The following is a 27,004-nucleotide window of genomic DNA, read 5'->3' as shown; positions in this document are numbered from 1 at the left end:
TGGGTTTATATATACAGTTTTATTTGTAGTAATTTCTACATGATGAGAAAGAAAAAGGGCAACACTAGAGCTGTAGAGAAGGAAAACTGTACATTTAAATGACACAGTGCTGCTAATACACCATGCACCATGGCATATCAGAAAGTTATTTACAAAAACACAAAATATATACTGTACACCTGTACACATGCCTCTTTAGCAATGGCTATCATTATGTGAAGATATGCATAAAACTGTGATATCGGATATATTACTAACAGTCGTATATAACTACGAGGTTTGAGGCCTCTTCCAGATGAGGCCTGTGAAGGTCCAACGTGAAGTTCAAGCCTGCTACACGTTCATGACAGGAGTCAGCTGCAGCAGTGAGCTCTGTGCTCGAATGGCACTGCTCTTCGAATGCAGTTTCTCCAGGTTCTGCAAAAAGCCTCTTCTCTTGAGGCCTTCAAGAATGACAGTGTTGCTAGACGCCAAGCTGACCCGGGTCCTGTGGAGGAAAAATACACCACTTCAGTAACGTATGTGACGTGGTCGTGCACTCCCTGCCTCTACCTACACACCAGGGTGCACGGCGAGTTCAATGGCAAAAAAAAAGAAAAAAAGAACTCCTTTCTTCCTCTTTGATTATAACATGAGTGTTTAAGTACCGCACAGCAATTATACATAATTATCATAAATGACTCCCTTCTGTTCAAATACTGGATGCTATAAGTGGCCACAAGGTGTTTGTTCAGCTTTATTGCAATTTACTTTATAAGAAAAAACATCAACTTGAGAGCATGGCCAACCGCAGACACGTAACCCAGAGGTTAACTAACCTCAGTATGGTGTTTATTCTGCCCAAAACCCCTCCAGAAATATGTGGAGGATGCAGTCTGATGTGGGCTCACAATAGGAAAGACATGAGTCAGAGGTGTGAAAAGTAGTCAAAACTCTGACCACAAGAGATCGTGCATCTGGGTTGGATTTGTTAAGATTCAGTATCACCTCATTATCTTATTTATAAAAAGCGATTTAAAGAGAGAGACTCACCTTGGAGAATCTATACCGCTGTCTCCTGTGATGCTCTGATTCTCTCCCGTTTCCACAGCTTCCCTAACGTCTGGCCCTCTAGCTCCATCGGGCATGCTCAGAGCAGCCCTGTGGGCCTGAGGTACATGCTTCTCTTCCTCCTCCTTCTTCTCCACCTCAGCTGCCCAGTGAGCAGACTCACCGTCACCTTCATCAGCCGACTTCCTCACAGTCTCTGTGTCCGATTCGATCTCGCTAGTCTGGCAGTAGTCAAAGATGCTACTGTCTCCAACTTCACATGCTTCTGAACAGTCCAAATCAAGGTCATCTTTGTGCTGTCTTTCTCCCTGGATCGCTGCATCCCATTTTGGGCTGGATTTGCTTTCGGTTCTTGGTGATCTGATCTTCTGGTGTTGACGATGGAGTCTCCAGCTGGTGTCTTCAGGTCTGGACGGGCTGAGGGTATCTTCCCTCTGGACTGCCAGAGAAATTTGATCTGCTGACCCCTGCATTAAGGTGATTTCTGGCTGGTGAAAGTTGGATTTAAAATGGCGACTGTGTGGTCCCTGATACTTCAGATTAGAGTCGCGGTTTTGGTAAACCAGCTGGTGACCCTGATAGTCCGCACCACCTGCTGTGTACTTACTTGCATCCTCTGTAACCTCATCGTCATTCAGGCACAATGAGCTGCAGGCATCATCATCCTCCTGATCGGCTGCTCTCTGATAGAGTCTGCAGTCGTCTTCTGTAAAGCCATCAGTGTCTGTTACCAAGGCAGTGCTGTTAGATGTCAGTTCCAGCCTTTCTCCCAGGCTCATGGCTCTTTGCTCTCTGTTATTGACAGTGACAGGTCTGATCTCTTGCAGGTTCTGGGTCTCTGTAGTTTCAGAGAGCTCATTAGGCCTCTGTGTGCTGTCTTTTTGTGGGTTGGAGAGTCTGAGGGAATGTTTCCGCTGTAAAGAGGGCTTGGGCCATGGCAGATTTGGATCATATGCATTGTTTATTATGGCAAGCTCATAGGGATGGGTGGAGAGAGAGGCATTAGCACTGGAATACTGCTGGATGTTAGGAAGACTTCCAACTATATTTTGGCTGCGATCTGGCATACTGTCATATTCTGGGGCATCCTGAAAATGTTTGCTCTCTCTGTCCTCTCTCTGTCTGACCTTGTCATCTATGCGAAGCGTACTGCTCTGTGGGTAGACTGAGCTGTAGTTTAGTGGCAGCTCTCTGCTGGGCTTCGTGTCCGACTGGAAAAGAAGATCAGCACTAAAGTCCCTCTCAGGGTTGCAGTTGTATTGTTCTTCAGATGTAGTGAATTTCTCTTCATTCTCTCCATCTGCTGCCATCAGTCTGGCTCGGTGTGGGTCCCAAGATTTGGAGCGATGACTCGTTCGGTCCTTCCTCCCTGATCCCGAAGTCTTGTGCTCTTTCACCTCTCGTCTTCTGTGCTCTTTGGCAGCGGGAATTCTGTTCTCGGCTTCTTTCAGCGGATGTGCCTGGAAAGGGTTTTCAATGCGTTTCTTATAAAGAGACTTTCCCTCAGCAGTTCCACATTCTTCCACTTGAACTGGTTCATCAACAGCGATTTCCACTCTGAGCCGCGTAGGGATCAAATCCTCCCCCTCTGGATAATTGTCCGCACATATGGAAGCTTTGTTCTTAACCTTGTCCTTCTCCTTTTCCCTGTGCTTCTCTTTGGACGAGTGGCTCCTCCTCTTGCTGCGAGAGGCTTTCTGAGCAGATCTTTTGCCTGCTCCTGCCTTGGATGAGTGATGATGCCTCAGTTTTGAAGATGCCAATACCTCAGTAGACATTCCCTTGTCAACTCCCTTATCATCTTTATCAACACCCTTGTCCAGCACTTTTTCTATCCCTCTCTCCCTTCTCTCCTCCAGCTTCTTCATGAGGACGGTATGGCGTGTCAGATTGTCCACAGTTAGCTCAGGGTTGATGCGTTTGATGATTGCATGCTCCAGATCACGGGGTAAGTTGTTCAGGTCATCCTCGTCTCTTACAGGCCACTCTTCTGGAGGGAACTGGCCTGAAAAAGATGCATACTCCTTCTTCGGTTTCTCCTTTTTTCCTCCATTCCTCCGGAACAAACTGAGCCCAAACCTCCTCCCTGGTTTATCTTTTTCTTTGCGGCTGGTGGCGTTAGTAGTGGCTGTAGTCTTGCTGATCTCACTTGCCTGACAATCTGCTGCAGTGGAGGTGGACTGATGTTGCACGGTGGGTTTGTGATCTAAAGGTCGCGGCCACTTTAAGCTTTTCCCCGTGCATTCGCTTATGGACACGGACACGGAATGCTGATCTGGGACGGTGGAGGGAGGGACAGTTGCTGGAGCAGTCGTGGCATTAGTGGAGATTTGGAGGGGGCTAAAACAGCTGCAGGACTTGCAGTGGGCGACTGGGGGCGTTTGTGTGCTCTCGACGCAGATGTCGTTACTTAGCAGGTAAGTAACGGGAGGAGGTAAAGGAGCGTCATCTGCCGAAGAAGAAGTCCACCAGTTCTTCTCTCTGACCATGTTGTTGGTGATGAAATAAGTCTGTGGAGTGACGATGAAGTAGCCCTCGCCTGTGTGGTAAATCTTGCGTTCCTTGATCAGATTGCCTAAAGCGTTATAGAGGATGTCCTGAGTGGGGATGGTTATCCCTGAGACACAAAAAGGGAATGCGATTAAGGCCAAAAGAGATGAAATGCTTATAATTCCAAATCTCTAATGCATAACTGAAAACTATGAAGCTACAGCCAGCAGCCATTTAGCTTAGCCCAGAACAAATGCTGAAAACAGTTCTATGGCTTTCTTTGCTCTGGCCAAAGTACCTTGATGATCAATAGTGCATACCCGCAGATCTGTGCACTAATTGTGCATGTGAACGTTTCACGCATAAATCAGTGGTTTATTATTATTTTTTAATTCACAAATACAAATACATTTAGTAGTGCCACTGACCATGCGTACAAACAAATGAAGGCCTCGCTGTCCAAAAGCAGCATATGTCATAAAATGCTCGATAAAATGAAAAAATTAACTGCTTGTAAAGAAAAGAAAATACTGCTCCCATATTAGTATATGAGATTTATGAAACATGCGCACTGACCTATTTCGTTCTTGAGAAAAACTAAATAAAGTAATGCTGCAGCTGAAGTAACAGAGGTTCTTAATATAATTTCCCCTTAGACACTCACTGTGGCTCAAGGACTGGCACTTATATAGTGCCTTTCTACTCAGCTGGTAAAAAAATTAAGACTATAAGTGTTGACATCTAGCAATGATATAATCCCTTTAATGAAATACAAGATCATTTAATTATGAGATAAGAAAATACTGAAATATGATTAAAAGTTAAACCCTTGATTTTTCCATTTACTTAATAATTTTTTAATTTTTGTTTTCTTGAAATAGTATTTTTTTAAATTCTATTTTTTATTTAATTGGGATTCTGTGCATTTTGTAACACAGTGTTTTTGGAAAACTGCAACTAATGACCAAAAGGCAACATTATCATTATTATTATTGTTGTTGTTATTATTATTGGTAGTAGTAGTATTGCTATTGAGTTTAAAGGTGTGTTTTAACATTTTCTAAGCATTTTCTAAAGTCTTCGTTATTTCTACACACGGTCAGAGGCACTTCTAATTTTTTCATAGAGTACAAACAAACTCCGCTACAAAAATACTGATAAATCGCTCATTTGTGCATGAAATTTTTATACGCACAGATTTGTGTGTGCACTGTTAGACAACGAGGTCCAATGTTCTTGCCTAACTATTCATTTCTCAAGTAAGCTGTGGCAGTATTTCATGGATTACCTGGATGAGCTTTGCTCATGTAGTTGACAAGTGAGTCTTGACTGACGGTGATCTGGGAAGAGTTCATGTCTGAGATGACTGAGCACAACACCTCAGCCAGGGGAATGAACTGGGACTGAGGAACAGGCGACATCTGCACTGGGGACAGGTCACCTGAAAAACACACACACACACACCAGCAGATTACTGGGTGGAACAGGTGGGCCTGCTGCAGGAGATATAAACACACCTGGGACAGAGGGTCTCTCTCTGACTTGCGCTGCCAGTGAAAACAACTCAAAGTACTGAAGTTGACATTCCTGTCCCAACCACCTCCTAAATCATGACCAAGGTGGTCTATTTATGTGAGTTATATGAACCATGCCTGACTGCTTTTGGAATTCCATGGGTACTGGGACTGACCACAGAATTCCATTACTCCCACAGAAATGACCACAGCTCTGCCTGCTGGGCAGATCAGATATCCTGCCCCCATACCATAGAGACCTACACATCTAGGAGCTGCCCCTAGACAAACATGTTACTAAACCTGAGAGACACTATGAAAAGGGGTCTTGGAAACATTTGTCTCTGCAAAAATAGTATGAAATTGATTCTTTAAATGTGCACTTCATATCACAATATCCCAGCAATCTGCACAACTTTACAGACCTTCGTTTATCGTGCAAACAAACTGTGGGAGCCTATTAAAAAGCCACAAAGCTTTCAATCATAAAACCTGAAGCTAACCAGGCATTTTAGGAAACTTTAGACCAACATGAACTTTCACACACGGAGAAGCAGGGATTAGAGGGTTGGGATCATATTGAGGGGACTCTTTAACAGCATATTTATAAGAGTGGACTGAATGAAGGGGAAATGAATGGAGACTGGTTACATGAAAGTTTCTCATTTGGTTAATGTGTTACTGTGTTCAGAGACAAGAGGCAGTTACTAGTACCAGTGTCACGACACGCAATCTTCTTTTTCCTACAAAGTGAGGTAACATCATAGGGACAGACATTTGCAGCTCGATCTGGGTTCCAGGAAGGAAAGCAGCAAAATTTCTAGAAGATTTCTCCAAAGAGGGTGCAAAGGCCAGCCAAAACCAGAAGACATAGCATAATATCAGCAATGTTTACTTTTAGAGGGTGCTGAGTATTAATTACAGAGTAGAGTTCACATATATATATGTTAGGTTAACAGTAGTGGTGGGTGGATTTGATGTGGTAATGAGTACGAGGAGAATGTGGGTTTTGCTGCAGTGGATAACTTATGTCTTGCAAACTAACATAAAAGGGGGGAAAGAAATGCTTGCAATATGATCTACAATGTTGACATGCTAACAACAATGTTATCCCAGCATACAGCTTACAACCAGCCAGCTGACCAAGGGTCTCAAACCCACTGCTGATGAATGATTAGACTTACAAAGTCATGGACAGAACCTTACCCATCGGAGTGGAAAATTGGTTTTAGTTAATCATCTACACCACACCAGAGAAAGGAGTGCAAAAGATGATAAACAGGAAAAAAGAAAATGCAATCCATCAAAAATGCTACTTGAGTCCTAACATGAAAACTTGAGTGTAAAGTTAACACACACAAACACACACACACAACTAATTAAATTCAGCTACGTGACCACTTGGAACTTTTGGAGACTGCTTGTGTTGACAACAGTGTTTTGTGTATAAATGTCACACTTGTATGACTGTGAGTGATTTCCTCATCAGCCCTGGGGCATTCATTCAATAGCACTGCCAAGCTCACCACGTGATGTAAGCTAAACATTTACAACCCTCACACTTGAACCACTTTTGTCTGAGGCAGGGAAAATATACAGCTAATCAAATATCTGCTATAGTAAAGAATGAGAACACGCATACGTATCACACACATGATGACAGATGCAGGCAAGTTTACAAAAAAAACTATTCTTTCAAGAGCAACGTGTCATTAGTCAAAATCACTTATTTTTCATCATCTCAGCGCTTGCATTACGACCACAGAATGTTTTGACAGATTTTATATGGGAAAAAATGACTTAATCAGTGTGTACAATCTACCACACGACCATAAATGTAATCCAGTGTTAAAATATGTGATATGAAATTACATATTGGTACAATTAAAACATTCTGGCTTCTTTGCATATATAAACATGAAAACTAAGGTTAAGATCGGGTTAAGACTTAAACTTTTTACAAAAAGGGAAAGAAGTTGGAAAAAGACCCTGCATAACAGCTTTTAGCCACACAAATGAATAATAAGTAGCCTAAAAGCACTGTTAACATAATATTTTAATCACTACAAATGGTCCTGCATTTCAGTTAATTAAAAAAAAATGGAAGGAATATGTGAACCTAAAAAAGTAACAAAACAATTATCAGCACATGGGGTTCACTTAATGCTCGTAAGGTTCACAGGCAGAGGTCTTTCTTTGCAAAACTGATCCTATGAGGGATTGTAAAAGAAAATAAAAGCTGCCTTCCCCCAGCTGAGACAAGACATTAAGCTGTCTAAACCTCAGAGCGGATATCTCAACAGCGGTCTCCCTGGCAGTAAATTAGTGCTGCTGACTTAGCTCCTCATTGTCGTTAACTTCCTATAGGAATGTCTGGCAGGCTGTCTGCATAGAAACCACATACAAACACAGTCAACAGTGAAAATGTCAGCAAGGTTAGAGTGGGAGGCAAATAATTAACATCCTAATCAGAGGGAATCAACAAACTAATCTTCTCTTTGCACAGAGGTAATTTCAGTGGATTGATTGTTATCCTCTTCGATCGTGTCCTGGTTTAATGCATGATATCCTGTAGGACCCATGCTATTACGATTTGTTCTTCTAAAGAGGCTAAATGCAAATATATTCATGCAATAGGTTTGTTACATGCAATGAATTCCAACTACATTGAAATGCTGGTGCAAGACATGACAAAAAACACCTGTAGGAGTTCAGATGTGGGAAATATTGCTGTAATGGAAGGATGGGGCCGGCTGAGGATCCGTGTTTATTGAGTCTAACATTAGCAGGCGTGACTGTCGAAAAGGTTCAGCGTTGTAACCGCCTCCTCTCCAGGGGGAGCGGATCTCTGTGTTGCTGTAATCCAAGACCGGGCCACCGACATTAAACCCTTTGTCATACACAGCATGAATACCCGGCTGGGCACCATGGCAACCGAACCCTGTGTCATAAGGGCGAGACAGGGAAAATAGCAGCTTGAGAATCAAAACGGGGACGAGCATTGTGTTAATGCCAGTTAACAGAAGGAGTAGCAGGTCGATATAACCTTGTAAAAGGGTTATCTGCTCTCAGCTTGTATAAAATGTGGAATATTGGTTTGTGCAGCTCTCTGCAACCTTCAAGTTTAAAAACATTTTTTGGGGGGAATGAATTAAATTGAGCTAATCTGAGCTAATTCTTTTTCTGTGAAAATGAAAGTTTTCAAATACCTGCAGAGATGCCTGTGAAAAACACCCTCACTGTTTTCATATACATTAAAAGGGTAAGTAGCAGCCAGGTGCTACTAATCAAATGCACGTGATTTATGGATGGAGCACCTATACGAATGCCCTCAAAGTTTGCTAATCTGCAGCATTCAGGTGTGTGTTTGTGAAGTTTGCCAGCCTCTTCTTTCTAAAAATTAACATGGCAGCATGACTTAGGCTTGTAAAGTTGCATCTGAACAAACCACAAGACTTTAGACAGACATTTAAACAGATTAGACCAAAGTGGAGATGTTTGGCCATAATGAACTAGATCACATCTGGTGAAAATCCAAACACAGCATATCAACACAAACACGTAATACCAGTTGTCATGTGCGGAGGTGGCGGTGTGATTATTTGGGTTTGTTTTGCAGCCACAGGACCTGAGAATCTGATGTAACATAAACTCCTGTGGATATCAAAGTAATGTCTGACAGCTCAAGCTGACCTGGCAGAAACTGGGGAGCAGTTGAGCTGTTGATTGTTTAGTAGGACAATGATCCCAAGCACAGCAGGAAATCAACAACAACAACAAAACAAAGAATCACAATGGTCCCGTCAAAGTCCAGTTAAACTCTGGAGCTCAACTTGATTGACACCTTAAGAGAGCTTTGCATAAACAAATGCCTGCAAACATTAATGAATTGAAAGAAGAGTATGCTAAAATTCATCCATAAAAATGTAAGCCTGATAAAGTCGTACAGAAAAAAATATGTATTTATTCGAATGTTTACAGTCCTGAGAAAGCTCTTTTTTCACACGATTGTTCATGCAGATACACAATAAATATGCAGAAAGAAAAACAGTTTAAGCAATGTTATAGTTATCCTTTCCATCTTGTTCCTACAGGAATAGGAGCATGAGTTTCTTTCTCAGGGGTGCAATGCTTAAATCACATGCTGGTTTGTATTAAAATAACTTGAAATTAAAAGATCATTGTGATTTTATATAACGAGCCTGATTTTTGTTTCATGAACAGCATTACCCCAAATATTAAAATAAAGCAACAAAGTCCACACTATGATTTCTGCCCCTTGCAGACCTAAAAAACATTCTTCCAGTGTCATAAGTTTTCCATGTGAGAATAAACTGCTGCCTGGGGAACAAAATGAAAAATATCTAAAGCCGACTGTTCATATTGCAGCAATGACTGACAGAGACCTTCTCTCCTCGATCCCCACTGAGATACTTTTGGCTGCTGACACTAATCAATACCACATGTATTCACATGGCTCACATGGTGTTAGCAGACCTTAGAGCCTCTTGAGTCTCATTTCATACGTGATTGCATTACCTTAAGTCTCTTGGAGTAAAATACTGCACCACACCGTAAAGCACATGCTGCAGACCTGCCATAAATTGCACCACTGTCAAAGTATCTCTAAATGATCTTTACTCAATGCAGAGAAGGCAAAAATCTTCTGTTTATGGACTTCTCAATCAGTGGACGTGCCATAAATTAATAGCAATATTCAAAGACTAGAAGCACCTAACTTTATGAAACTCACTAATATGATCAAACATGTTGGTTTCTGCACAATGCAGAAAGAAAACATCACAAGTATGCACAGACAATAGAGCCCATACATTTTCAGAAACACAGAGCAAAAATTAAAACGATTAATTAAAAAAAAAGTCTCACAACAGCTTGTATATCATTTAACATTTCAACCGTTTAGCTGACATTTTAATATTTAATGATATTTTGCCAAGAAGTGAAACTCTAGCAAAGTCTTCCGTTCCTGATCATCACCAGCCCTCAATAACAAAAAACATGTGATGTACTGGCTTTAAGTTATGCCTTGGAACAGTACAAGATTCCTGTAAATATAAACAGACTGCGCATTAATGTGAAATATTGGTTATTATCCTGTATGCCCATTAGTCACACTGTTGTAGTGATGGAAATGTTTATTGGACTACCAATAAATATATGAAATATCTTAAAAATATTTGTATGGATTGCCATGACATTTGAGGCTAAAAGTGCATGAGAATTTTTCTCTAGTGTCATCATTTAGCAAATGTCTGAATAACAACCGGATGGTTTGTTACACAATGTCACAGCAACAATTTTTTAACTAAAACTTTAGCTTGTCCATGTCTTTATTTGCCCAAATACCCGAAAACTAACCGCAGTCCAATCACCCTCAGGTATTTTTATGTTTTCTGCTAATGTGTAGTTGTTAGCATGTAAGTTAAACTAGCTAACAGCTAGCTAACATTAACACGTTAGCTTTGTTTTCTACTGTACTACTTCTACTGATAATATTTAGCTCTGCCTCACAGAGCTGGCTCATAGGGTCTTTGTTTAACCTCAAACACAAAAATAAAATAAGACAACCTGAAATTCACTAAAACTGTAAACCCTTGAATGGCCACTTAAAGCTGTATTCAGAGCCTAGCATGTCAATTATTTTCACTGAAATTAAATGTGTTTACAACCTTGTAAAAGAAATATATTTGACCTTTAATTGAAACAATAAAATTAGTCTGAATTTCATTGCCACTTAAATAGTAAATAAACTGTTATCTGTTTCTGCGCAATGCTATCATATGCCATACAGTTATAGCTTGCTAATTGAATTTTCTGTTTCAATTAGTTGCCACATCTATTTAACAATCACAAACAGCTGGCCAGTACATTGCAATCAATTTGAGTTAGTGCAGATGAGTGCTACTCATCTGCAAAGCATCTCTTCCCATTAGAGGACTGGACTTAACTGTCTGTACTCTGGTTATATTCCTACGTGAAAGCAAGGTTACTGAGCACGTTTGTGGAGGAATTTGTGAATTTCTCCATCAGAGATTCTGGTTGGACTTTGATTGTATGTAATGAATGTGAATTTCTTTGAATGTAGATGGAACAGAAGACAACAGATTTGTGATTTTAGCGATTTATCAAAGTCAATCACTCTGTCATGACACAACAGAGCATGTGTAATTACCAGGTTGACTCAACTGCAAACTGATAACAGACCAACTCAGTCCTATCGCTATCACAAAGTCACTTTGAAGATGGCAACTGAGTACGAGAGGTCACACACCTGATTCCTATCCCCTGTGGATGCAACCATTTCGAAGGCAACAAGACTGTAAATGTGTGCAGTGAACTTGCAATCATTTTGGTTGCACCGCAACTACCGTTTTCCTATAACCAGGCTCGAAAGCATTAGCTCTTAACTTAGCACTCCAACCTCTTAATTAAATATGGTAACTTTTGGCTCAAAAATCAAGATTTCAAAAGCCAAAAATGTCAAATTGACCAATTCACACCAATGAGTTACATAACAGTTACTACATGAATCTTTTATATACAGCCTTTAATGAATGACCCCATAGTTTGGATCATTGAAGGCTGCTCAGTGTGCATGAGTCCCTTGCTTCCTGAATGTTTTCTGTCCTTGAGCCGAGAAGCACCTGATTCAGAGCTGTGTTGTATGCAATCTACTATTGACCTTTCATCTTTGCACTGCTGCAGGTAAAATTTAACTCAAATTTTAGGTATGATTTAGACAGTCCCTCATTCAGTAGCCCTCTAGGAACACAAACTACTCAAAGACGCCCACCGTCTTATCTCATCCTGCTATCGTCTAATCTTGTAGGCTCCAGGAGGCAAACAGGATAATCTTCTCTCTCCCTCATTAAAGACACACAGCATGGCATTCAGCGAGATCTCAAAGCCTGCCCCAACAGACTAAAGTCATTCCTTATCTCTTCCTCACTAAGTCAGTTTAACTATGTGCTACAGTAAATCTGCTAACTGTACATGCAAGATTCAGTCAACCTTGGTGACACAATGTCAAACATTTTGTCAGATTTCTAATTTATGTGCTAAATTCCCACCCGTCCCTTTGTCCTTGGTATTTTGGACAAGCAGGGCTCCGTGACCCCGCCCTTGCCTTCCTTCCTATACATGTGTGTGTGCTGCACTTTTTAAAAGTGCTTTATGAGTTTGTGTCTTTAACTCACATAAGAACACAGACGTGGGCGTTGCAGTTAAATGGCCCAATAAACTGAGTGAAAAGATCCCTTCAGAAAGCAATCACAGAGCAAATATCCCAGCAATGAAACCTCTCCCAGTGTGGCGACACTGCGCTTTCACCCCAAAAGCCTAGCATTAAGCAAAAACGTCAATGAAATAAATATCTATTATAGAATTTGCCGTAAAATTACCATCCATGAGCTTCCTGTGTCTAACACATCAAGCTATAAATGCTGAGCCACTGGGCATTTTACAGCTTTATTGATTGATTCCTCCCAATAAAACCTGCATTTTAGCCCAAACATTTAGCTGCATTAGGTAAATATTTAATCTGACCTATTCATGGTTCAGAATCAGAGAGTGCAGTGCAAGAGAGGAATCAAGGTGGGAGAAAAAAGGTCAAATATGGACTGTGTTTGCTTGTTTTCTTTGGGAGGGGGGGTTGGTACATTAAAATGGCAATTTAGCCCCTTCATTGGCATACAAGCACTGCAACATCTTAAAATAAACAGCTGAATAAAAGCTGATAAAAGTCAAAACATCTCGACTAAAGAAAATTCATGAGCTAAAACCATGAGCAACGAAGAAAAACCCAGGCTGGGTTTGTGTTGTCCCACATCACCATAGAAACCTTTACTGTGGCAGCGACCTGCCACGTCCAATACGAAAACAAAGAAAAAGAAGAAACAGCAGCAAAAGTGTCGTTTCTGTAACAGCCACAGTCTCGAGACAAAGTTTGCCAAAGCGGGCCTTTGATATTTAATGTATGTTGGCAAGTAAGCACAAAGAGCCTGTGACTAAGCTTCTCAAACTGTCATTCACCGAGCTCAAAAGATCTAGTGGTTTATAGTGGGTCACCGCAAATCTTGCTTGCAAATCCCTGCAGCTGTAATGGCATAAAATAATGCTTTTACCGTCTGATTCACAAGAAGAACAATTGGAAAAGCAATCCTGCTCATAAAAGTGACCTGGCACTAAGCTAGTGAGCAGGAACCCCGTCATCACGTCCTGGTGAAATAGGAAACACACCTGACCAGGTGTTTAACAGCAGACCTCAGGTAAACAGGGCTGTATTTTATACCAAAAACATCTTAAGTGTAGCATGATTTCAATTTATGCCAATGCCATCAGACAGAGTTAAAGCACAGCTTTACCGACAATTTATTTTCTCAATCTTTCACTTCATACCTCTTCAGACTAAGTGGACCACACCGCCACGTTTCTGGTTCTCATCTGCTTTGATGAACTTGAACATTACCTCCAAGTCTGCCGGATCCATTTCTGTGCCACAGTACCTTTCCTTTGTTCTTTAATGTATAAAAACTAGTCCTCTGCAGTGTCTCTGGCCAAATTGGTCCCATTACCCTGAGAAACTATTCATCTCGGCTTTGTTCCAGCCCACATCTGAAGTGTTCAAGGCAAAACTATTATATTTCCTCTTTACAGAAAATGCACAGTTAAAGACGCATACCAGAGATTATTGTTGCACTTTCAGGGGGACTTTTTTCCATTTCAAAAGAAGGGTTACAATTATTTATACATAAGCTAACATACTCGCTGGTGCAAATGACACCACCAGAGTTGAAGAACTAGAGCAGAGAAATTTTACTTAAAAAGAAAAATACCTATACTGCATCTTGTTGCAAATTTTATTGGGTGAATGCTGAAGGCATTCAACCTATTGAGTTTGTTTCTTTATTCTTTGCTGCTTAACTATGGCCACAGTTTTGGTGCTATTTTCACCACTCAAGTCTTAAACTGCTCTGCTATTTCTGCTTATGCCAGCTATATCCTTTGGTGCTCATAACATTTATACTTTTTAAAATATTATGCTTTTTAACATTTCAACTGGTCATATCTCCTAAACCGTGGACTCCAGACACATGAGTCTTGTGCCAATATATCTTCAGACACTCCTGATGCTCATGGTGAAAGAAAATTTTTTTTAAGTTTACCATTTTCCCATTAATTATGTTTGTTTCAGAAATCTGTCCTTCTCTCAGATTTCAAACCCTGGAATTGAAGCCGTTTTTTCTCTCGTCATGTCTCTCTCTGGGAAGACTGCCCGTTTGCCTCACTGAGATGAGCAAGGTTCGAATCCTACCTATGGCTGTTACTGCATGTCTTCCCCGCTCGTGCTGCCTTTGCTTTCTTGACACTCTTTAGTGTACCCTTCCAAATAAAGCCATCTTCAGCAGACAGTTTTCTTTTTTCAGCAGATAATTACGCTTTTTCAGCTGTTTTCAGCACATATTTCCGCTACATGGCATCCAGAAAGGAAATTCTATCCTCTTTGTGTATCAGTCTGGCTTCGGATCAAGACAAACATAGCACCAGCTCAGCCATTACCTTATGTTGGACCTCTGCTGGAAAAAATCAAAGACACTGCTGTGATGTTTCCGGATACTTAACTAGCAACTGATTCAGTCACTGATTCACAGATGTTTTCAAGACTTTCAGACTGTGATCCAGCTGTGTGGGGATGGTTTCGCAACTATTTTGAATACAACTATCACTGTGAAAAGAAGTGTCCCACATGAGGTCTTTTGTGTGTTTAACAAACGGTGTACCCCAAGGTTCTTTCTTAGGATTCCTCTATATTCAGCATTTACTCTTAATGGCCCATTTTAAAGACCTGTACAGTATATTGCTTTGCATTTTTCTGACACTTTGCCAAGCTTGGAGCTCAGACAAAGACAGGAGGCCCTAAATCTCCAGCTTGTCTTCCTGAAAGATCTGGGTATTTTCACTCCTACTCCATACATGTGACATTTCCCCACTGACACCCCACCACAAAAACATATACACCCAGCATCGAGGAATATTTTCAGCAGATCCACACATTAATCATGAGTGATAGTAGTCATTGGTTGCAGATGAAACCCATTTCCTCTCCTTTAAACTGAGCTGAAGGTGCAGCAGATTCCAGTGTTTATTATCCCAGCGTTTGGAGCACAGCTCCCATCCGCTATCCACCATGTGATCCATCACTCCACAATGCCCTTAAAATCATCAGCTCTGTCGTAGTTTCTTGGAAGTATCTTCCACTCTTGAAATTCAATAACACAGCACCTTGCTATTACTGAACCAATGTTAGCATACCTTTGCATGTATTACTGCTACATGAAGCAAAGAAAACATCCTGTCAGGAAACTGAACATTAATAGTGATGCAGAGTTTAATGCAATGTAGTCTGACCCATTTGTCTGACCGGAGACTGAATAAAGATAACTCCACCAAGGGAAACCTAAGCTGTTACTGACAGGGTGCATAAGCTCAGGGATGAAGAGGAAACTCCTTAACTGTTATTGTTGGCATTGGTCCACTCAGCCGCTGCGGGTGAGCCCAGTGTTTGGGTCGATGCAGAGGCCGACATGCCTGATTCGCACCGGGGTTAGCTTCCTGCTTAATGGGAAAGGATGTGGCAAACAAATGATGTGGCAGGACTGCATGCACATGCAGAGTCCTTCATACACACACACGGAGGGTCACATCTGAGAATACAGGTCAAGGTTTTTGAATTATTTGCTAAGCTATTTTTGCAGCCGGAACTAAAAAAAATGTTGTAGATAAATGTAGAAAAATATCTCGCCAAAAGCAAAATCAGTAAAAGTGATTGTAAAAGGCTGCATCCTAATCATCTTACACTAATAATGCAATTTGAAAAGCAATTTGAAACTTAAATAATATGCACAAAAATCACAGAGACTCCTTTCAAGTTACAATTTAATTAATTTCCCTTTAAACTGGTTATTTATAGATATGAACGAGGCAAGAAGGCACTTCAAACATGCAAATACTACCTAAACCGTTGCCCTATTTTGCAATTTTAGGGAAAAAGATTCAGTTTAACACTAGAATTTAATGGAATTTTCCTTTCTTAACACTCCAATTCAGCACTTGTTACAGATCCTGCAAACTGCATCTACAACATGCCTCATCTCTCATCTTGGCAGTGCAATGAGATGTTTTCTGACCAACAAAGCAACATTTATGGCAGATGTTAAAACATTCACACAGCTGATTGGTATACAAATAGTTTTAAATTCATACCTTTTGACCTCTTTGAAACCACGGCCACTGTCATAAAACTGAGTGTGAAAAACAAAGATAAATGTGATTATTCGTTATAAGCTGATCAAATTTCAATAGGTGGTCAAAAGGAAGTTTGCTTTAGCCAACACTAATGGTTAACTTATGGCAATGATTGACACTGTTGCAGGAAAGGATAAAAAACTAAATAGCTGGATAGAAGTAATAATGATCACCTGACACTGAAATAGCAAGCTTAAAGTAATAGTTTTAATTTAAAAAAAAAAAGAATAAACTTAAATAAGAGGTTGAAATTGTTATCTAAAAGTAGACCGTTATAGTATATATATATAGTGAATGAATAGCAATAATGTTACCAGTAATATTGATCAATGCAGGCCTGACATGTCCATTCACAAGTGCACATTTGTAACCCGGTGGGTAAAATACTGAGACGTAAGCAGAAACGCAGTGAGCAAAGAACACCTGGATACTGTTTAAATGTATGTTTCTTTCTATAAAACCCTCTGAAACTAAATAACCCCGAGGTACCTTGTTAGCAAGAAGGCTGTAACCTTTGACCTGTGCTGCTTAGTTAGGACAGGGTGGGCCATTTAGGGGCGGGCAAGGGGGTGTCATGGTTAATAAGCTAACATCTGGAAGAGTTATGACTATTAGCGGAGCGCTTTGAGACTCTGACAAAATACCCCCATGAAAGGAGAAACCCCTGGTGTGAAAATACAACACTTTCAAGTGAAAAGTAAAGGGCAGAAATGAGACTTGCATAGCTGCAAGCTCAGGAAATGATCTCAAGAGTAAATGAAGCATTTCAGGAATGCATCACCACCTCATGGTATGGCAAGTTAAATGAAACATACCATTTAAAAAAAGAAACTTGGCTTAAAAAGAGCAGCTTAGTCATGCCTTACAGTGCTCAAAGAATGACACAGATGTGCTGAAAAGTAGCGATTTCACCGACAAAGGTGAGAAGACTTGTTTACGCCTGCGTTCAAAGGAAAGAAGGTTTGCAGAGACTGACAGGAGAAAGGATACAGAACACCTCATTACACCGGTGGCTTACTCCATATAAATGTTTAAGCCTGTGTCTCCATGCTCATCCTGCTGCGGGGGACAATAGTGGCACGCTAAATAATGCAGAACCAGCTAAAAGTCATTACCGAGCCTCTGGTTTCAAAGGGACAGCTGGAGTGGTTTACCGCTGAGAATTAAAGAATTAAATTTAAACAAAGCCAACAACGTGCTTTGAGCATTTTAATGAGCAATAAGAAGCTACAATTGGATTAAATTAAGAGTTGTACTTTTTGGGGGAGTAAAAAAAACTTTTTTACCCTCTTACTGAGAATTTCATGACACTGACTTCCTTTTAATTACGGAGAAAGAGTAAGGAGAAGCAAGCCTGCTCATCCTGAAGTTTGAAAAGATTCTTAAAAGTACCCACAAACTGATGTGCTTGTTTGTTTCATCTGGACTGTTTTAGGCTTTGTCTTTATGCAAGTCTAGATAAACCACTCTAGCTCCACAGTCAAGGTATAGAGCTAATTATTGAATGCTTTGCTCAAGCACGTTTAACCCACAACAGGCATTTTCTGTTAAGGCAACTCACTGATTGAAAATAAACCGTCCCTTTAACAAAAAACAAGCTGTTAAGGTAGTGTAAAAAATCTCCAGATCCCACAGTCTTGTTTTTTTCCCTCTTGATTACAACTCCATTTTGATGTAGTTCCAGATCACCCTTTACTGGAATAGTCTTTAAAAACTACAGCTGTGGTGCTTTATCCAGCTCCACATATTAAGCATCATAATACCTGCAGCCATTTCAATAGATGTTATCCACACAAATTGTAGTAAATATAGCACATGTCATAAATGGGTGATAATTGAGGTACTGTAACTGCGCTGCATTTCCAGTAAACTAAATCCTCACACTAGTCATAAGTGAGCTGGTTTTACAGTATAAATAAGTGTGCGTGTTAGTCCCCATAGGGAAATAGTTCCTCTGCATTTAACCCATTCACCCAGTGAAGCAGTGGGCAGCCACCAGTGCAGCGCCCGGGGAGCAGTGTGTAGGGACGGTACCTTGCTCAGGGGTACCTCAGGGTAACCGTTCAGTGGAGTCGAACCCCCGACCTTCCGATCATGGGGCCACCACTCTACCTACTGAGCTATCCCCACCTCTAACCCCACAGTGCTATTATCCTGCAGAAGGACACTGGATGAAGAATGAGAGAATGCCCTGCAGACAAGAGTTAGTTTAATCAGAGATCCTCAGTTCCACTGGGTCCATTGCCCACGTTAATAACACTCCATACCAACTTCTCACATTGATTGTTTACCTCAGTGGGAGTGGGTGAGTGTGTGATGGGACCACAAGCCAATCTCTCTACACTGAGACTATCAGCACAGATAACCAGGCAGGACCATCTATGTCACCTGCGTCTCTCTTTCTTTGTCTCTTTTTAGACAATCTTAACTAACTTTGCCTACATCTGGTTAGCTTCAGCTGAGCATCTCTTAAATTAGGCGTTCCTTACACACAAAAAACTTCCACACTGCAGTAAAGTCTGAACCTTCCTCTGACCTGAGAAAGGAAATAGGGCTATTTGAAATTCACTGTAGCTCATAACTTATAACATTTTGTGTTTTCGAGCTGACATATTTATATCAGGACAATGTCAAGGCCTTAAGTCCATGCCTGATATCAATCTAGGAGTCTGACTTCCACAGTCCCACACTGGCCATGAAACGGAGGGACATTAATCCTGGGTAACAGAAAAGCGGCTGCGGTCGGCAGGCAGTTGCTCAGTGATTCACTGCTGACCAGCTCTCAGCGAGAAGACTGTAAACCAGGCTCTGACAACCTGCCAGAGCTTATTTCCATACAAATTTCTGCGGTGTGAGGAGAAGGATTTGTTAAGGATGAGAAGGAGGTGGTATTTCCACACGCAGACGTGTTTGCATCTGCTGTGGAGAACACATTCGAACACGAGCTCACGCATGAACGTGCACACCTTTTGGACCGTGCATAACAATAGGTGCAACATCACCTTTGGCCCATGTGGTGTTTGTTTGTCAGGGCCAGGAGGGGTTGCTCAGTGGGATGGCATGTCAGCCTCCACCCTCTCCCTCTCTCAGTCAGTCCACGCCCTCCCAGGGTCTCCCTCTGTGTGGTCTCTTCCTCCCCTTCACATTCCTTCATTTGCTTGTCTGTGAACTGCTCAGTCTCGCAGAGCTGACGCAAAGTCAGCAGGTAAGACAGCAGAAGGCACACATCCAGACAAAAGGCACTACTCTGGAGACAGACCGGGAAACGTCAGTACCGCAAGCAGCCGGGAAGCTGTTGGAAGGCAGCTGCAACACTGGGACACTGCCCGAACAGCCAAGATTTGGAAAAACACCTTCTACACCCTTTGGAGATTTTAACTTTCATGTCATAATTGTGTAATTTTAAAAGTGGTCAAGTATTAGTCCCCACACATTTATTTGTAAAAACCTACAGATTAAAGTAAGGAGGGAAAAAAGGACGTATCAGTTAAGAATAAGGTCATTAGCTCTAAAATCCACACAAGGTTGTCGTTTTCTCCAGGGGTCAGTGCTGTCAGACATTTACAGCCTGTGAGATCATGCTATAGGAGGCTGCATAAAGGTTTCTGCCCCATTTCCATTGTTTCTGTGTCGCTATATGCTGCTTTAAAGCACAGCCAGAGAAGAGGGGGGCAATTAGGAGCAATTACAGGGAGGTTTGTTAACAAGCTGGGGTAAACATATGACTGTGTCAGTAACAGACGGATTTGGGATGCAGTTCTCCCAAACACACCAGACATTTGAGGGGTTTGATGGGTGGGGTGGGGGTCTAGTTAGAAACATAGTCTTCCAAGCAAACTGAACAGATCAAAGTGATGAAGCAGGCAACACGTTGTCTCTTTAGAGATCCTACCTACAATAATAAACCTAAAATAATGTAAACTCCACTTTTACTGCTACAACTTCTACAACTTGTGGAGTTCCACTGCGCCAGCTCTGTGTCAGTCACACTTTACAGCTTTCACACATCTGTCTCATGGTGGTAAACGTGTTGTTGGTGGTGTGATTACAATAAAGAGCCCCTTTAAAGAAAAAACACCTTGTGCCATTACATGAATAGAAGCTGTTCACTGCGCTGAATGAGTCCTATCACCTTATTTGCATTGCAAACGGGACAGTGGCGTATACACACGTTCTGCTGCTTCTTCTTTCAAGTGTGTTTTGTGGACATTTCGCTCACATACCGACAGCTTTAATGATAAATCCCTTCGGTGACCTCAAAGCCCTGCGCATCCACGCTTCCCTCAGCACCTCCAAGTTGCTGGCGTTGCCTTGAATGAAAAGCACGAAGTTTTCCATCCATCCCTGAAAGTACACCTCAGCTATAGCCTTGACCAGTCTCTTATTCCAGAAACTTCGCGAGTTTTGCGCTTTAAAGTCATCGAAAATCTCCTGACCGTTCGCACCGGTGCCGCCGAGTTTCCCTCCGCCGGCGCGCACACTCTCCTCGTCCGTGCCGAAAACTACAGCCAGCGAAGCTGCTGAGAGCTGAACAAGTCGCTGCTGGTGAGACATTTTAAAGCCTTTTTATGGGCTCCGGAGACTCTCGAAATCAAAACGCACGCGTTAAAAGGAAGTTCTCTCATCCAAAAGTCCAAATAAACACCGATTTTTGCCTCGCATTCCTCCCGTTGCGCGTCTGAATCCTGCAATGTGTGAACCGGAGGCGCAGAGGACGTCCGACTGGTTTCTCTCGGCTATGGTGACGGTGGCAGAAGGAGGACTCACCAGCCTGCCTCCGCCGCTGCTGGGACCTACAGGTGGACCTCCCACCGATTGTTCGCAGGTGTGTGCGTGTGTTTTGCTTGCCAAACAGAGTTTACCAAAATAATACGTCAGAGTGCTCCCATGATTTATGCAGGAGGAAGATTTACCTGCAGTCCTACAACGAGAAAGAAGCTCAGGGTCTCAGAGGCACCCCTGCAAAAACCCTGCGTGGGCTATTTTACATTGTACCTTTGCGTTTTTTTCTATCCTCACCTTTCCATTTGACTTTCTGGTTTTTCATTGTTAAAGTTGGTGATTCCTAAACAACCAAGATTTTTTTTTTTTAAATGTATCTTTAAAACAAGCACAAAGCCTCCCCGGAAAGCCCGAGTCGTCTCCTGCTCACAAACTTGCAAACAATTTGAACGCGTTTTGATAAATCCCGTGTGATTTCTTACTTATTGGTATTACATTACTTTAATTTCATCTTCACTGCAAGTTGGTGACACAGACAGCTCTGACGCTGATCCCAGAGCACACTGGCAGACAATCTGTGGCTCTCACTGAAAGCGGAGTTTCACAACAATGACTCCGATTAAAATGCGTGAGCCTCCGCTGCAGGGTACATTTGCCACTGAAATGAGAACCATCCCCTCCCGTGCTCTAAAAAAAAAGGGACCCCATTAGGCTCAACTTTTACTGAAGCTCTAAGACAGAGAGCCACCTCATATATCACAGTCTCAAAAGGCTTGTAGTTTAGTTTTCAGGAGCATTCAGGCCCCTGAAAGGCCGGGGGCCACTCTGCCTCAGTGTGGTATTAGAGCTCATGCAGGAACAGGATATTACACTTCCTCTGTACATGAAAAGAATACATCGCCTCAGCCAGCACAGGATGAATTATATGCAGTCTGTCAGTGAAACCGAGTTGAGTGAAGTCGGAGGCTAGAAGAGCAAATGAGCAAAGATTATGTGTGGGATTAAAGATTTATGTCGTTCAGTAAGAAACTAATAGAGCAGATGGAAATCAAGCTTAATAATCGTTTGAACATTTGTAGTTTGGATCTGGTTCTGCTGTCATTACATGCAGCAAAGGTGTGCTCAAACACACTGTCGCCTCACAGTTGGAAGGTTCATGGTTTAAATCCCCTGGTCCTGTGTGGAGTTTGCATGTGTTCCCTGTGCTTGCACTGGTTTCCTCCAGCTTCCTCCCACAGTCCAAACGCATGGGTGTATGTGGCTTGTTGTCTAAAGCACTTTGACGAGTTAATAAGACTAGAATGGCACCATGTAAACCAGTCCATTTCCAACTTCTAAATTCTAGTGGAAACCCTTACTATGCAAAATGTGTGAGGCTGATTGTTGTGGAAAAATATGAAAAACATGTACATTTAATGCCATAAAAACGTTAAATCTTTGGTTTAGATATTCCACTCATTAGACTGTATATAAAAGATAGTCACCTCACCCATTTTGAAAGCTTGAATTTCTGATTTTAGCCCTCACCATCTGAGGTTTTCTGAGCCACGTGTAACTGCGTTTAGACAAAAAGATGCAGCGCTAAAGAATTTACTGGCATTAGTTTGGTTTGTAAGATGCATCCCACAGGTACAGATGTCTGCTAAACACAACCACACAAAGACAGCTGAGTATTCAATGACTCAAATTAGCTGAGATGATGCCTAGATGTCAGTTACAGGCCTGAGTTTTAAAGCAGCAGTATAACTTTAAGCCTTAATGCAATTTGGAAGGTTGTCAACATCTTTATTTCAGACAAACATGAAAGTCTGTGAGGATTGAGTGATGTTGAAAACCACAGAGAGAAACGTTAACATTATTTTAAGGCTATGTAAAGAAACTAGACTCCCACCACACATTCAGTCTGGTTAGATTAGAGCATATACTGTGCTTCTGGAAGAGGGAAAAAGTAATTTTGCTGATTGAAGGTGTGATCAGGGATTTTGAAACCTAGTATTCTTTGGTAATGTATTAAAAAAAACTATGATGCTTTATAAAGCAAATTGAACTGAATAAAAAGGTTTAACATGGCAGGAAGCGAGCTTGGCTATTCAGCTTTTTATGTGTTTTTTCAGTCTTTGTGTTGAGCATTCAGCTGGTGGCTAAAGATAGGGCTTATCAAACTTCTCATCTAACTTTTAAGAAGTCTAAACTGAATTTGTAACTCAAGAAATGCTGTTTCCTCCTTTAACTGATCAGTTTTTTCTACAGCTTTTGCACACTTCTTATAAATTGTGCATTTCTTTTACTAAAAATACTGTGACAATCCCTGCCTTACAACACAATGCTTTTGTCATGTCCTGGAAGTCTGCAGAAATGCTATCATTGTTTGATAACATTGACTTCCTGCAGATAAAAACCTTGGCCCATACTTTGTTTAAAATCTGTGCACTGACAATAAGAAGCGACCCGCTGTCCGGACCTACATTCAAAATCTCTTTCTTCTAAATGTTTAGTCTGCTGGCCGGACTGATTATTGTGAAGCAAAGTTGCCATAATGACGTGAAATTCTGCACTCCAGCCTCTTGATTTTTAATTAGCATACATATGTCTCCCTCCTGCTGTGCACTGAAGCAATTTTAAAGTAGTATCAGGTGTCTCTGAGGGGCCAGCGACCTTGACGTGATCACAGTGTATATTTTTGAATATGATAATTTCAGATCCTGAACCCAAAGTTTGTGTGTGTACATACAAACTAAAACATCTGGTCCCGCTAAAGGAGTTTGGCTCTCAAACCATTTTCTGAGTAAAACAGCCCCAGAACGCTTTCTCTGAACCCCTGTGCCAGGAATAAATATGACCCAAAACATCAGCGGAGCTCCTGCACATGTGCCAATACGCGTATACCATCTGCATCGGGAGAGGCTCCGGTTTCATAAGGCGTCCGTGTGTTTTAGAGGGTGTGTCCTCTCTTTGTTAGGTTAGGATGACAGTGAGGCATTTGGTCATTACAGCCAAAACAGAATGGGTCAGTTCTGCATCACGTGCTGGAGGTCAAAGTTCATTCAAGGGTCAGGCGGAGACCATTTGCTTAGTGACCTGTGTGGCACTTTCGAGATCAGATAGACTGTGTTAAATTAAAAGTTGCTGGTAAATCCCAGCCAACCTCCTTAGTGCTCATGCTCAGACATGAGAGCGGCATCAGTCTGCTTATAAAATTCCAGCATGAAAGCAAAACGCATTTTCCAAATTGTCAAACTGCTCTTCAAAGAGCATCGAGGTGAAACTCGGCCGAGGACGTTTGTTAATATTTTCTTGGATCACAAATGTACTTTCTTCATCAGTCCTGCTTGTTGAGATCTTTTATTTTAAAAAGCACCTCTTTTAATCTTTATGCCTGAACGAACATGTCCCGGCATCAGTTGTGGTACTCTGTTATTACAATTTCATTATTTCAGCACTCTGCCATCACAGCGGAGATCAAAGGGGGGCCAGGCTGGTTTGTGTTCAGTCTCTACAGTGTGTATAGACATTTAAGACAGTAATGTAGGCCTGTGCACGCTCGAGAGCTTGGGAGCACAAATCAATGCACATCTTAAGTGAAACCTGCAAGACAGACTTCCTTCGTGGAGTTAGTAGTCAGCCAGACATACATAATAATAGTGGTTTTGCCATAAAACATGATTACTTAAGTCGGGACTATAATTGAGTCATGTTGTTTTAATAAGTCTAGGACAGAGAGCGAATCCAGCAAAGCACTTAGTCTGCAGGGGAGGACTGCTCTCATAGTCCTCTTAGAAGATATTTTGACTTTAAAAGACACATTTAAAGCTACTCTGACTGTTGTGTAAAGTGTTAGAAGGTGGTGAGTGATGACTTACACACATTCACACACACTCACACACACAAAGACCCCGCGGACATGCTGAAGATCACAACCATGTGAGAGACGTCTATAGCTGCACTTTGAGGTTGTGCGAGAGAAAGGGAGGCTCGGGTTGGTTCAGTCTCGTGTTTCTCGCCTGGTTTCTGCAGTGCATCCGTGTACACGCAGGTGCAACGGACTCTCATCAAACAGTGACCTTCGTAAAGCCGTAACAGTCTCCTTGAGTTCCCGTGTGAAAGATTTCTAACAGATTCGAGCGATGCTAAACAGACGATGTAACGATAAAGCAACGAGGTAAACAACGCTTCCACAAGTTTTAAGAATCATTGTTCTGATATTATTGTGGCGTAAACAACAATCCATGCAACAGGAAACCAACAAACCGACAATGCAATTTTATGTAATGAAAGACATTCCGAAACATCAACTGGTTTTAGCTGCAGGGAGCCAGGATTTGAAATATTTCTGTTTTGGTTTTTGTTGTTTTGCAGTAATAATATTTGTTGCAAGGTTCACTTAAAATTATATAACCTCTTTGCGGTTTTTTGAAAGGTTATGACAATGAATGAGTGTTTCTATACAGAGTTTATCTGTTGAATGTATTAAATGTTCAGTATTAGTACATTTTTATAGGACTTAGTGGAATGTGGTTGTCTAGAAGATTATGGCGACTACCGATGGCTTCACTTTGTGTCCTTAAACCTTTTCTTGATAGTCTAGTTTCAAACTGTAGCAAATAAATACACACCCCAGCCAATTTATTAGGTATGTTCAACTGAATGTTAAGACAAATATGTGACATTGAACGCAACAATGTAAGGCCACGGCTGGTCTGAGTATATAGGATAACTGTTGGTCTCACACAACCTCTGGGTTTACAGAGAGTGGTTGGGAAAAGAGAGAGTATGAGCGGCACTTCTCTGGGCAATAAAGCTTTATTAATAACAGAGGCCAGAGGAGAATGGCCAGACTGCTTCGAACTAATAGGAAGGCAACAAATAACCGTTCCTAATGCCACTGCTGTGGCACTGCTGTCACCTGAGAACAGGAAACCTCGCATGGGCACGCCATGATTGGACAACAGAAGACAGCTGTCACCAGATCCCAGTCCAGTAGAACGCCTTTGGGATGTGGAGGAACGGGAGATTCTCATCATGGACGTGGAGCCAAGAAATCTGCAGAAACCGTGTGATGACATTGTGTCAATATGGACATAAATCTGTGAGAAATGTTTCCAGCACCTTTTTAAATCTGTGCCAGTAATGTACTAATACTGTACGTATCTCATGAAACAGATGTGCATATTTAGTTTCATGAAACAGGAAAGTGAAAACATGTGAAATGTGAAAATGTTTTCTAATTAATAAGAAAAAAATCATAAGCAGACGTGATCACTGGGTGAGAATTAGAGGAGGTTGTTTTTTAAGTAAAGCAGTTTTTCCATTCACACCTCAGAAAGTGGTGAGATTTTGTTACTGTTTCCAGGTCACTGTTTTCATTGATGCAGTTTTCTGATTGCATCCTAAATCAGACCCCATCAGACTCCAACGACATCAATGCTTATTTTGCTCTGTGATGTGTCACCTGTCACCAAATTAACATCCAGGCAGCCACAAACTATATTAAACCGGGACCTAATTGACCGAAGCTTTGAAACGAAGAAGCAGAGCCTGAAAGGCTCCGTGGCAATCACATGACATCAAAGAGCTGTGCGGCACATGAGCTTCATTAGAGGAAGAAAATACCTACTCTCACTTAGCCAGTTAAAGACACATGAAGAAACATGTGCTCTTGTTATAACACAGTACATGCAGGAACACACGAAGGACTCTGCTGTTAGGAAGAGCAGGCGTGCATTGTTCCCAGCGACCCCTGCTTCAAGGTGATGAGAAATATGCAGGAAATGCCTCATGGTAATTTCCTGTCCAGTTTGAGAAAGGAAGGAGAGCTGGAGGATGCACAAGGCCGAGCGGAGGTCCTTTAAAGACAGCTGCTGTCACCTCTTTGCAGCATTAAGCTTCTTGCTTCAATTTATTTC

The 27,004-nt window shown here is 41.6% G+C and overlaps 1 protein-coding gene and 1 long non-coding RNA gene across 2 annotated transcripts; one reads left to right on the top strand and one right to left on the bottom strand.

Moving 5' to 3' along the window:
* stox1 (storkhead box 1) lies at positions 1-20,933 on the bottom strand. The gene is made up of 4 exons (XM_026189923.2): positions 20,603-20,933; positions 4,829-4,981; positions 1,033-3,667; positions 1-487 (listed from the first exon to the last, which is right to left on the bottom strand). The coding sequence occupies exons 1-4, from the start codon at positions 20,931-20,933 to the stop codon at positions 334-336; spliced, it is 3,273 nt and encodes a 1,090-aa protein (XP_026045708.2). The 3' UTR covers positions 1-333.
* LOC145419657 (uncharacterized) lies at positions 20,877-26,424 on the top strand. The gene is made up of 2 exons (XR_013900974.1): positions 20,877-21,204; positions 26,015-26,424. It is a non-coding gene; the product is annotated as an uncharacterized LOC145419657 (long non-coding RNA).
* The last annotated feature ends 580 nt before the right edge of the window (positions 26,425-27,004 follow it).

This window comes from Astatotilapia calliptera, chromosome 13, assembly GCF_964374335.1.
Source record: "Astatotilapia calliptera chromosome 13, fAstCal68.1, whole genome shotgun sequence".
Taxonomy (NCBI): domain Eukaryota; kingdom Metazoa; phylum Chordata; class Actinopteri; order Cichliformes; family Cichlidae; genus Astatotilapia; species Astatotilapia calliptera.
This window is presented reverse-complemented; position numbering and strand designations above follow the sequence as displayed.

Bases quoted from the DNA above. Each gene is read 5' to 3' on its own strand.
- stox1 (XM_026189923.2), bottom strand. From the start codon at position 20,933: ATGTCTCACCAGCAGCGACTTGTTCAGCTCTCAGCAGCTTCGCTGGCT. The intron at 3,668-4,828 runs GTAATCCATGAA...TTTGTGTCTCAG, and splicing joins CATGAGCAAAGCTCATCCAG to GGATAACCATCCCCACTCAG. The intron at 488-1,032 runs GTGAGTCTCTCT...TTTCCTCCACAG, and splicing joins AGCGGTATAGATTCTCCAAG to GACCCGGGTCAGCTTGGCGT.